This window comes from Lithohypha guttulata, assembly GCF_036872675.1.
Source record: "Lithohypha guttulata strain CCFEE 5908 chromosome Unknown scaffold_2, whole genome shotgun sequence".
Classification (NCBI taxonomy): domain Eukaryota; kingdom Fungi; phylum Ascomycota; class Eurotiomycetes; order Chaetothyriales; family Trichomeriaceae; genus Lithohypha; species Lithohypha guttulata.
This window is the reverse complement of record NW_027042751.1, coordinates 1,546,627-1,559,321: the sequence shown is the minus strand read 5'-3', so window position 1 is coordinate 1,559,321 and position 12,695 is coordinate 1,546,627. Positions and strand designations below refer to the sequence as shown.

General features: G+C 49.4%; 3 protein-coding genes across 3 annotated transcripts; 2 read left to right on the top strand and 1 right to left on the bottom strand.

Annotated features, from left to right (window-relative positions):
* Positions 1–4,245: 4,245 nt before the first annotated feature.
* LTR64_002682 (uncharacterized protein) lies at positions 4,246–6,878 on the top strand (the record flags this gene model as incomplete). The annotated part of the gene is made up of 2 exons (XM_064897050.1): positions 4,246–4,390; positions 4,630–6,878. 2 exons carry the CDS (start codon positions 4,246–4,248, stop codon positions 6,876–6,878), a joined length of 2,394 nt encoding a protein of 797 aa, XP_064756000.1.
* A 197-nt stretch (positions 6,879–7,075) lies between these two features.
* On the bottom strand, positions 7,076–8,203 carry LTR64_002681 (uncharacterized protein; the record flags this gene model as incomplete). The annotated part of the gene is made up of 1 exon (XM_064897049.1): positions 7,076–8,203. The coding sequence occupies one exon, from the start codon at positions 8,201–8,203 to the stop codon at positions 7,076–7,078; it is 1,128 nt and encodes a 375-aa protein (XP_064755999.1).
* Positions 8,204–10,849: 2,646 nt separating this feature from the next.
* LTR64_002680 (uncharacterized protein) lies at positions 10,850–12,604 on the top strand (the record flags this gene model as incomplete). Its single annotated transcript, XM_064897048.1, has 1 exon — positions 10,850–12,604. The coding sequence occupies one exon, from the start codon at positions 10,850–10,852 to the stop codon at positions 12,602–12,604; it is 1,755 nt and encodes a 584-aa protein (XP_064755998.1).
* Between the last annotated feature and the right edge of the window lie 91 nt (positions 12,605–12,695).

Here is a 12,695-nt window from a genome sequence, read left to right as displayed (position 1 = left end):
CATAGCACTGTTGACACAACAAGAACAACGACGAGCTGTGGAAAATACTGATGTAAGTTGTGCCACATCAGCAGCCTTACATTCAAGACCTGTCACGCGCAACGCAGCCGCGTCAACCAAGGCTGTAAGTGCTTTCAATGTGGAGATGATTACTGAATCCAGACCTGGTGATCCGATGCACGATTCTGCGGAAAATAGACCCACATCGCTGGCAGCATGGATCGGCCATGCTTCTTGCATAGCCGACACGAGTCGACAAGTTGGGCAAGTGCAAGGAGACGGAGCAACTTGTGGGTCTCTATAGGCTCGGTCGCGAACACCGATTGTAGCCGGACCAGCTAAGCTTCGAGCCACAAAAGCCATGAAGATGTATGAGCAAGTTAACGAGTGCAACGTGCCACGGGGTGGCCATCATTTGCTTTTTAGGGACTAGATGTGGGCAGGACTGGCTACAATAGTCCCAGAGATATGCTGACGGTGGACAAGCGAGCTGTGAATGGCACGTTTCACGTCTCGTGCAACAAATCTCCAGGCCAGCAGGAATACGAACGAGGAAGCGTCAAACGTCGATTGCAATGGTCTCGAGCCGAAATGCCCAGGTGTGTTAAAAGCTTTACCAAAGCTCAAAGCTCTCGGTATCAGTCAGTTGATATTGATTTGACCCGAGGTTCAGTCAACTTGTGGTACCCCACGAAGAAATTAGTCGTCGCGAATGCCAAACCCGAGCTCGTCCTCGCGCGTTTGACCGCTTAGAGATCAAGCAAAGCAATTCTCGCCTGAAACGGGTTCGCAGAGGTCATGGGACAGCTTTGTCCTTTTTCATGCCTATGTCGGTAAGGAAACAATCAACGTCACCTGTTTCAAGTCCCAAAATACGATCGCGGAGACAATATTGTTGTCTACCTCACGAGTAGAGTAAGGACGACAAATACTAAGAAGAATAGGTTTCCGAAAGCGAACGTGGTACCGTCAACAGTCAGAACTAAGCGAAACAGAACTCATGCGTCAAATTGCCCAGTGGTACAGACTGTATGAGGCTCATCGGCGTTGCTCAAATTGTTCCACAAAGTACAAGGACTTTATTCTTGCACGACGTAAAGGAGTGTTTGCCGGCACTTGACCTTTTTGCTCGCCAATGTTCTGGCCTTGTATCACGACACGTGCAATAGCGGTGTCGACACAACTGATGATGGCGGCCACGAGTAAGTTCTGAAGGGTGATAATATCGAATGCAGGCATACAGCACTCGTACAAACATCAGGCTGGTTTCTGGTAGTGTGGATTTCACGATCAATATTGACGAGACAATTGACAGCGAGCATTCAGACGATCGTTGCATAAAAAACATATTGGCGAAAGTGTATGTTCTATCCCGACTGAGGCAGGGAGCCAGGAGTGCTTTGCGAGTGTGGCAGAGCGGCTCTTATGGTTCAACATCAGTGCTTCGTTCGAGGACAGCAGCTTCGACTATTGTCCCTTCTCTCTACGTCCTGGGTATCATGGTCGGCGATCTCTACCTAGAATAGTGCTTCGTAAAGCTGGACGTCTCAATGCCTAGTCGACCAAGGCGTCAGGTACCACAACGAGTCTCTGAGCGACCTCGTTTATTTGAGATGTCAACTCTCCAAGGTTCTTTGTACTTTGCGTGTCGGCAATTATAGCCTTGGTGGCACGATCAACTTGCCATATCCAGCTGGATACTGGCCGCATCAGATTACAAGCTGCACACCTCGTCATTAGTATGGTGGCTCGTATGCATCTATGTCCTGTAACGATACTGTAATTTATTTCTGTGAGCTCAAACGTCGAATAAGAGTTTTCTTCAAGCCGCCAAAGCAAGATTGGATGATGCACAGTTTTCCGAAATCCCCATGACATTTTGATGAGCAAACTGCCGAGCAGAGTGATCAGCGCGTGATCAACGTTCTAACGGGAAACCAAGTGGAACACAACACTTCGAGACGAGGAGCGACAGTTTCAAGATGATGTCAACCAGACACAATCGAGATCAAAAAACAATACTATCAGAGTAATCAAGCGTACAATGAGTAAACCCAAACACGATAATGACCTTGATACAGGGGTGAGACGACACCACCGCACCTCAATTGTTACGTACTCTACGGGAATGTAATCCATCTCAATACGTGTTTCTCCTCAATACCGGTCGGCTCTACTGCAGAGACAGGGGCATGATTCGAGGTAGACGAGTTTTCCGAGCCCGAACTGCTTTAAGGTTCAGCCGCTTTGAGCCTCCATGCACACCATCCCCCAGGCTTAACAGCCAGTTTTGGCTTCCCCGGTCCGGGGTAAGAACGGAATTGACGCCTAGCGCGATAGACTGATGGAGTGGTTGCAATGCGATGAAGGTAAACGACGCGAGCAATATCATTCGCAAACCCTCAATTTGTATTGCATAGTTCGTCATAACAATTCCAAGCATGTCCTTTTCAACCGAGGGTTGAAGCAAGTCTGTTGCGACTGCGGAATTCGAGCTATGAGCTCTCAAAACAACACCTTTATTGAACGTCGAGTCAGTCGAGTCATACCTAGTGACCCACTCGGTTGGTGGTTCTGATCTGCAAGACAATGACGTTCCTGCATGGAAAGCCCGTTTCGGTTGAGTCATTCGTCGGTGTTTCCATCGGTCGCTGTGGTCTGCTGTACTCGAGTCCTGAACCTGTTGCGATGGACCGTTTTCTTCGCTGAGCCGCTGAGTCGCTGAGTCGCGCTAATCCGTTCCACTAACGCGTTGTGTGACCAAAGTATGCTCAGTCAGAGAGGAGATTGAGCATCTATACTCGCGACTGCACACCAGATCGTTCTACATATCTTACTGTCAGTACACACTCGAAATAGTTAACTACCAGCCCCCTGCTTCTCTGGAACTGCTATGAACGTCCATGGTTATTCGAATAGATTATCAAGTGGTTGTAGGGTCATAGGTGTTGCATATGTAGCGATTACAATTGTAGAGAGCACTCTCAGAGGCACCCTTAACGTTGGTATTGGCTTCAAGCTTTCCGTGTATACTCGAGCGAAAGAGTTCACGGCATTGTTACCACGTATGCGTGTTCATACTGCGACAACACTCAGCCATTGTAGGGGTACTCCACATGTATACAGACCGCAGTTTTTCGACCGAACAATACTTACATTCAATTCTTCCTACATACTCGATGTGGTGTGATTAAGCAATAAGGGGCGGCTCCCTCGTTCTGTCTTGTTCGGTTCATGTTGTCGCTCCTGCCTCTTCTGCCTGGACCGCCTCACTGCACGCGAAGTCCAAAAGTCTTCAACTTTCCGTGACTTTTCTCAAGATTCAAGCATGTTCCAATTTCCTATTTGAGCACAGCACGAAGCAATAACCAGAATCTTCTTTATACCAGTGCTCCGAGATGACTCACTCTTTACCTTGTGAAATTCTTGTCACTCGATGATATGATCATGCGCGTGGCAAGATTTATGGACTTTTCATTCATCAACATCTCACCTGCACGTTCTTCCGCCACAGACCAACCAGTTGCCATACCGTTCAAAATTCCCGGCGATTTTCAGTCGCCTGTGCACGAGACTAATCCTACTATCGACAGACTACATTGTATTCTATTCCTCGACACTTGACCCTTGTTACCTGATAGGATACGTCGTGTCAGGACATCAAGCATTATCTATCCTCGCTATTTCTCTTGAGGCGGTACCTATCACATTCGAATCACAACCACCTTCCCAGACACCCGGTTCAGTATCCCTCGAATCGGCCCGGGATTCTGGTCACCTGCCACAACAGCTACTCACCTATCACTTCCACAAGCGAGATTCGTTCTCATGATGGACAACACATCTAGCGCTGCAAGTCCCGGGGAACCAGCTTCTGCAGCTGCCACCCTAGAACATCCTTCACATGCTCGTAAGTTCTTCATATGCTACCGCTCAAGAGCTTCTCCCATTCGATAATTGTTCTCGAGTTCACCTGCAAATTGCTCTTCTCAATCCTTCGCCATTCGCCGTCACTCACCGCATTTGCAGCGAATTCCTTCCCATTCGTTGTGCAGCGTCATTAACTGTGGTCATCTGCCTGTAGCGACCGATCTCGCAAGCGCTTCAAAACACAATGTAGCGCTACGAATTGGCCTCTGGCCAACGAACTGCTACGGTCCCTGACGCTCAATCTACGATCAACAAGATGTGATTGCTTGCCAGTTCACCATGTCGTTCCCTGCTGTCGCGGTCATATGATTTCACATGAATGCTGACTATGATGCGCTGGCAGACTCAAATATCAACCAAACACATAGCAGTGCTAGTCGCCAGCATGAATCATCAGGAGACAAGAGAACTAAATTGCAGCAATCGAGACCGATTTGTCGCTACTTTGTGACAGGGAAAGGTATGTCGTCTTTACATTACACGTCTATTCTATCGCTGGACCTGAGTCGGCCGGTCGTGCCTGTGCTTCGTTGTTCAAAAGCAATACAGCTATCACGCGGTACTCGCTTTCGCGTACCTTTGCCCCTAGCCCCTCCTGGCTCGGGACCGCGGTATGGACCGGCCCCAGCCCTTCAGTTTTATCGTTCCTCGTGCTTGGCGATATCTTTAGGTTCAGCACGTGCTAATCTTGATGGACAGGGTGCCGTGCAGGGAATCAATGTCGCTTCCAACATATTAAGCCAGTGGAACCTTCCTCTTTGATCGAAAAGGGCAATTCAACAGATGCAGAACCTCATGCGCTCTCGCACACAAACCCGCGTGCTCTAAGCGCAACAACTGTGTCGAGTGCACGATTGGAGCGTGCCAATGTGAGCAGAGCGCCTGTCTCAAGACCAGTAGCCCAAGCAGAACTCGATGATCCTCGAGAGTATCAGATTACCCAGGTGGTTCGAAGACACAAACCCTTCCGGGCTGATCTTGGCGATGAGACCACTCTGAAATTTAGGCTGTCTCCTACAGATCCAGACTTCCCGTTTGAGCTCGAGAACGGACTGCAATGCGTGCTACGTGTTCCGAGCACATATCCACGAAATGGAAAGCCAACGCTTGCTGTGCAGAACCCTGAGATGGCCAGGGGTTTTCAGATTAACGTTGAGCAGGGGTTCAATTCGCTTGTTAGTCAACATCCGGGAAAGAGCTTACTCGCTCTTCTGAACGAGCTGGATAAGAGCCTGGAGCGATTTCTGACGTCGACAAAAGCAAACACGGTGAAGCTCATCTCTAACAGACCTAAAGAGGTACCAGTTGTGCCTGAAAAGGAGCATGTGAAGCCGGCTCCGGTTGACGTACCGGCCGTGCTGAGATACGATGTTGCTCAGCTGCGCGAAGCGAAAACCAGGCGTGAAGCAGAGATTAGACAACTGGAGGCACGTCTTGGACGTTCTGACCTCTTCTCGAAAGTAGGAGATGGTATCGCCTTCAACGTGCCATTGCAGAATATATCTCACAGCGTATTGCCCGCCTCGTTACAAGCAGTCAGAGACACAGCGTTGATTGTGCCCGAAGTTTATCCCCTTGAGCCTTGCACAATCATACTCAAGGGTGTCCACGGTGAGGAGGCCGAGCATGTGGAAATTGCATTCGAGCAGCGTGTGGTTGAGAAGCCGGAGCTCAGCCTCATGGCGCACATAAACTATCTTACGCAGAATCTAGGCAAGATGGCTAAAGTACCATCATCAACATCGACCCAGGTACGAGATGTGGGTGTCGATCACGACTATAGCAACGAAATCATGCCATCATCTACTAGCCAACAACAAACGGCGAATGAGACAATCGATCCAGCTCGGCCACACCTCAGATACATGGCTCGTCCACCAGAATGGCAGCAACCCAACAAGGGCAATGTACCAGATGAGGTTGACTCTTCCGAATCTTCTGAGTACGATAGTGAGGAGGACTCCGAGCATGAAATCGAAGACAGTATCGAGGGTATGGTTTTGCCAACCGCTATCGAGAAGGGCATCCAAATCTCGCTGCCACGTCTTGATATGACTGGCATCGAACTCCTGCAGATTTCCAAGCTGTCAATCGCGGTCAAGTGCAATCGCTGTAAGGAGCAAGCAGAATTCAAGGACCTCACACCAGCAACAAACGCTTCTGGTGTTACACAACGATCCCTAACCTGCCAGAAATGTAGTGCTGTACTTTCAGCCACTTACCACTTCGAGCTCATGCATGTCAATTCATCACGAGCAGGGCATATCGAGGTTGAGAATTGCTCAATATCTGACCTTCTGCCGTCGCTGTTCCAGCCTACATGCGCGCAATGCAGCACGACATACCCATCACCACCAGGTGTCGTTGCTGTTGCAGGTGATTCAAAGCTCACGAACTGTCGATCTTGTCATTCGAAGATGACCTTCAGCATTCCGGAGGTAAAATTCCTCAACGTGTCTACGACAGTATCGAAGACGACACTTCCACTCCGCTCGACCAAGCCCAAGGAGAGGCTAGGTATCAGCGCAGGAACACCACTGCCCGACAACGGCAAATGCCAGCACTATGCAAAGTCATACCGGTGGTTCCGATTTTCTTGCTGCAACCGCGTCTTTCCTTGTGACAAATGCCACGACTCAGCTACCACCAATCCAGCACAGAAAGACAATCCTCATTCCAACGAGCATGCAGATAGAATGATTTGTGGTTGGTGTTCGCGCGAGCAGCGTTATCATCCTGATACATGCCGTATGTGCGGACATAGCGTTGTCAAGAAGCACGTCACGACGGGATTTTGGGAGGGCGGAAAGGGTACGAGAGAGAAACACTTGATGCGAAGGAAGGAGGGTCGTAAGTATAAGGTCAGTGGGCGTGAAAAGAAGGAGCTTGAGAGCGTGAAGAAGAGTAAGGAGAACAAGGGTAAAGGCGGAATGTGGTGGCCTGGTTAGCAGGTGCTATGGGCTGTAGACATGCCAGGGACGCTCTCTTCCTCGACTTCATAGAGCTTGTAGTGTAAGAAGCTGCATTTAGTCGCTGTCAGTTAGTATTGGAGGATGCACTCTGACGACCTACATTCATGAAGCAGTATTACCAGCAGCTGATTGCATCGACACTGTCTTCTAGAAGCAGCTCTGCATACGTATCACTACGACGCAGTAGCATTATACGCAATATCAAGCACACCAGCACCTTGCTCAACCGCAGCATCCACCCTCACCGTCAGAACTCTACCCGACGCACCAGCCGTCAAATTCTGTATCACGTCACCCCACGAATTATAAACCGTTCCCACAGCCTGGCCCTCCTCAACGTCCTGCAGCGGAACCACATTCATCTGCACCCAACCACTCCTCTCAGCAACAGTCGTAGAGAAATTCGTTGCGCGATAGCTGTTCTCCAAGCCAATACTTGTGGCCTCCTGGGGTGCCGTGTAATTCGAAGGAAGCATATTCAAGTCGTCCAAGAGCCGCCACACGAACTCTTGGGATCGGCTGATAAGAGTCTGATTCCAGTTCTTGGCCGGTCCGATCTCAAGCGTGATAGCCGGGACGCCAAAGTCGACCCAGGTGGTTTCGATGGAGCCTGGCTCACCAGGGTCGATCTTGATCACGTCCGCCTCAGTGAGTTCGGCGAGTCGCTGCACGCCATCGAGACGATAATCTGCGTAGCACCATAGCGGACCATTGCTGCCTGTAGATAGCGTGTGGAAGTCGACGGCGATGTCGACGTTTGAAGCGTTGCCCCATACGCTGTTCCAGATTGTGTAGGCGTAGGACGTCGCTATACTGCCTCCTTCTGCTATGCTGGTTCCTGGAAAGACACGATTGAGGTTGGTAAAGAAGCCATTGTTCGAGCTGGAGAAGAAGTTTCTCTGGTTCAGAATGTTGCCGTTGATGTTTTGGGTGGGTATGCCTATGACTGTGCCGTTGAAGTTACCAGAGGACACCACGTCACGCAGGGCAGCAAACACACGTTGCACAACTGGAATACCATTCAGCTCGTCACCGTGTATCGATGCTGAGAGAGATAGGCGACGGCCACTTTCCAGAGAGCCTGTGGAGCCACGAGCCACGAAGATTGGTAGGAAGTATGGCAGACCTCCTTGAGCTTCGGCTGCTGAGATCCAGAATCGTGAGATTGTGTTTGCTGGTACGTCGGCGAGGTCGAGGTACTCGATGATTGGATAGCCTTGGAGGGTATCACCTGTGAAATTGGTTTGGGCGAATGCTTGGGCAGTGAGTGCCGCGAGGACAGACGCGGTAGAGAGCTTCATGATGTGGTCTGGGATTTCGAGGCGGATTCTGAATTTGACGTGGCGGTGGATGTATTTATGTAGCTACAGTAAGTGTGAGCTCCCGAGCACACGATCGTCCGCACATCGCCGGCGACAAAGTGCGATAGTGACCCCGTAGTATCGCCATAGTTTGATGCTTGGCTTGAACTTCGTCATAGACGTGTTGTCGTACGACTACTGTAGGTGGAACAATATGATAAAGCTCATATCAAATACGCACCTTCTTGTTAAGGACAAGTCCTCCAGTAGGCCAAGAATGCCAAGCATACGCGATGGAACGTCGTCGTTACTCAGCTTCGTTATACCTTCCACCTTGAGCCACAGGCGGTCACCCCCTATAACAAGGCAGTTCTAGGGACTGATAACGGCTGGCAGAACTGATTATCAACAATCCTTATTTCTGAAGCTGTAGTCCGACCTCGTCCCGTTTTGAGTCTTCACAAGTTCTCGCCTTGCCGCCGCGCATATAGCTACCCTCGTGCAATCCGTTCTATGTTGCAATATCGTAACGTGAAGTCGAGCTCGAGCGAGGAAATTATCGGCCACGGTTTCGAGGAAGCTCCCGATCTTTAGCTGGCCCGCGGGCGATACTTCTGGGTGCACAGTTGTTCTTGCCGTAGTCAATTGGTTGTCGTGTGGTCACGATCCTTCAATTATTGCTAGCTCATCCCCTTGACGATACACCTCGAGTTCAGATCCTCATGCAGGCCTGACAGCAGTATTGTATGGTGGTTGCTTCCAGCTAAAGGCAATCTTGTCCGTAACACCATGAAGCATCTGCTCTTGTTCTGGTAGCTGACTAACAAGCTCAATAGGACGATCTAGCCTGAGTTCGCCAGATATTGTAACGACTCCAGCATCGTCGGAAGAGGTATCCCAGGATATCGTGGCCAGATTATCCTTACCACTCTCCCTGCTGTGTTCCGCTCTGATTAATCGATCCAATTCGACATCCAAAACCCAGACCCAATTGGCCTTCAGGGTCTCGATTAGCTGTAGTAGTCAGTTTTGTACATAAGATCATGACAATTCCCAAGCTCACTTGTTGCTCCACTTGACACAGTCCATGCCTATAGGAATCTGAAAGGCATGAGGAGGGCTGTCTGATACAAAATGTCTGCGTGAGCATGTCTCATTCTCTTGAGATTTATTCATCGGTGACGAGACTCATATCATCAATAGCGTTTCCCAATACGAGATATTCTCGCTACTCACTCTCCCGATGGCGCCGGTTTTCGCGAGGATTAAGACATCGATATGGTTGCCGCATCTGACCTGTGCTCTGTTGCCTTTCCTCCGCCGAACCTCCTCGCATAGCTTCGAAAAAGTCGATTTGTCCTTACGTTTACGACTGAGTAGATGAGCATGGCATCCTCCAATATGATCGCGATCATGTTTAGCTTCACCACACCTCTTATGATCAATGGATCAGCCAAATGGCGTATCAGAACAGGCTTCTTCTATGTGACAATACCATGATCCAGGTCCAGCGAACGATGAACAGTTTCGGGGGTACTGGTATCATCGCGGTCGCTGTATGCTGTTTGATTCTGCCAGAACTTGCACGTCGTACACCTGCTGAGATCAATGAGATGTAAGATCAACCATTTTGTTAGCGGACGATACTAACTTGAGACAGGTTCGGGAAGAAGGTCAATCCTAGGAAGTCTGCAAAATTTGTGACAGATGTAGAGATCGAGACCAGAGATGCAAAAGTAGACGGTCAGTAAACCAGAAGCAGATCCCAGTCTGTATGTGCAAGGTTATCCCACCTTCCTGGATAGAGCTACGAAGTGTAATAACACCAATGCGTGTAGGGAAAATAATGTGTTGACCATGTAAACTTCGTCTTGGACATCTAGCTTATACTCATCGTGGATGTTCTCGTGTTCACATGTGTCTTCATCGTCATTTGGATCGTCTGATTCGAGGTAGAGGTTGTCATTGTTGTAACCTTCTCCTTCTCTTTCTTTTGGGTTAGAAATAGAATAGAATCAAAAATCTCACATTTTTAGTATCACTATCATAGCAACAGCACTTGAGCAAGGCACCAGGACTGGAACGTTGCTACATTCTTGAATACAGGCTCGAACCCCCTCGTGTGCATGTCGTTGCTGTCGTCGCTGTTACCAATAGTCATGCTGGCGACAGTTTCTTAAAAGCTACCGGCTTTCGGAGCTGTGTCGTCGGCGAACTTAATCATCGTGAGACCTAATTTTTTTTTCTCTCAGCCTCGATTCATCAACAACTGCTCATCAGCATTACGTTGAAATTGTTGCCCAAATTTACAGCCTCTCTCTTTTGTTTGCATTCCCTTGATACCCTGTATGAATAGAAATCGCATTGCTGGCAACCAAAAGTTACGTATAATCACTGCTGCTTTCTCTTCAAAATTCATCCACTTTTTGCAACTTCACATGATTCAGTATATACCGGAGATCATCTAAAGGGTTACACCTTGCCCGTATTTAATATCGAAAGTACTGTTTTTGCATGTTGCGGCATATTCCTCAGGGCTCGGTGCGATATACAAGATTCACATCACTGAAAATCTGGCATGCTATTGCTAGGCATAATCGGTGTACGGGATCGAAACGCATCAACCAGCTGAGCACTGCCGCAAACATGCATATACGCGACGACAAGTCTTCAAAAGTTTCGCACCACCGAACTGTGAGACCGCGACATCCAACCGACCTAGCAACTCCTGAAGCTGAGCTCAGCAAGCTTCCATACACCAATTGCAGAACCCGGATACTCAACCTCAAGCACCTTCCAGATATTCCCACTGGTAAAGACGTGTCAGATGAGCAGTATCGCGAGATCTTCCAGAGATATCTTGACGCAAAGCGACACTCACCATCGTTTCATGCAAATGCTTCAGACAATAGTGTTCGAGATGAGGCTAATAAGAATGCCGGTCTTGAAGAGTCGCAGCTACTACGATCAGCAATTCAAAGCTTGACAACGGGCATCGCCCCTCCTGTCGCGTTTCCAACTGAAACGGTTTATGGTCTTGGCGCCGATGCAACCAACGGCGCAAGTATTGCTGGCATCTTTGCGGCAAAGGGCCGCCCTGGAGACAATCCGCTGATCGTTCATGTAAGCTCTGTGGCACACCTAGAAAGATGTTTGGGTGGAACTGAAACCGATTCTGCCATACCGAAAGTATACCGAGAACTGATCGATCAATTCTGGCCTGGTCCTTTAACTATCCTGGTGCCTGTACCCGAGGACGGTAAAGGTGTGAAGTTTGCGCCGAATGTTCATCCAGGGCAGAAGACCATCGGGTTTCGACTGCCTAAGTCTCCTTACGCGAGATTTCTGATAGCAGTTGCGGACAGACCAATAGCAGCACCAAGCGCGAACTCTAGTGGTAAGCCGAGCCCAACGACTGCTCTTCATGTGAAAGAAGACCTGGATGGAAAGATAAACTTCATCCTGGATGGTGGTGAATGCAAAGTAGGCGTTGAGAGCACTGTGGTTGATGGCCTGCATGACCCTCCGCTCATCCTTCGGCCTGGAGGATTATCTAAGCGTGATCTACGTGAGTGGGGAACTAGGCAAGGCAATATCTGGCAACATGTACAGAACGGATGGGAATACAAGACTGGTGTGAAGCGGAAGAGGGAAGCAGTGACTGACACAGTTCATCCTGCTACGAAGACATCGAAAGCTGCTCACAGCCACAGCGACGGGGCCAATGTGTACGACAGTCCTACAATACAAACTCCAAACAACGAGCACTCTGATCTAGAGCTTGAAAGCGACATCTCCGCGGCTCCACGAGCGCCTGGCATGAAGTACAAGCATTACGCCCCATCCGGCCGCATGTTCCTCTTCGAAGCCCCTTCTCGGTGCTCAATGGAAGCGCGGACAAAGGCCGTGTATGACAAACTTGGTGAACTTCTCAATGCCAGAAAACCTGAGCCCAATCGAGCACACGGCTCTCCGAAGAAGCTAGAAGACGAAGAACCGACACATCATCTGACGATAGGCATTCTTACATCAGTGTCTTGGCCAGAACTCGCAGGTCTTCAAGAAGCGTGGCATCAGTTGTATCCAGCGTGGTCCGATGCATCAGCTCCGAGGCGTCTGAGTGGTCACGGACCCGCTCATTACAGCCTTTCGAAGCCGGCTGAAGTTGAAGGACTTCCAGCGAAAGACGTTCAGCTATACGGGATATCACTCGGCAAAGACTCCGAGTCCATCGCACAGAATCTGTTTGCTGCGTTGCGGACGTGTGACGCGCTTAGTTGCGAGTGGATATTTGTGGAAGCACCTTCAAGCGGTGATGCATCCACGGAGCAAGACAACGAGGAGTTTGAAACAGTACTTGAACGTATGCGCAAGGCTGCTAGTGAGATAACTAAAGTATGAAGCTCAATCCTGCTCTACCTCAACTTGCCACGATCGATTGATAGAAAAAGGCACCAACCACGTAGGGCGCCAAAAGCCAATGCCGAACCAT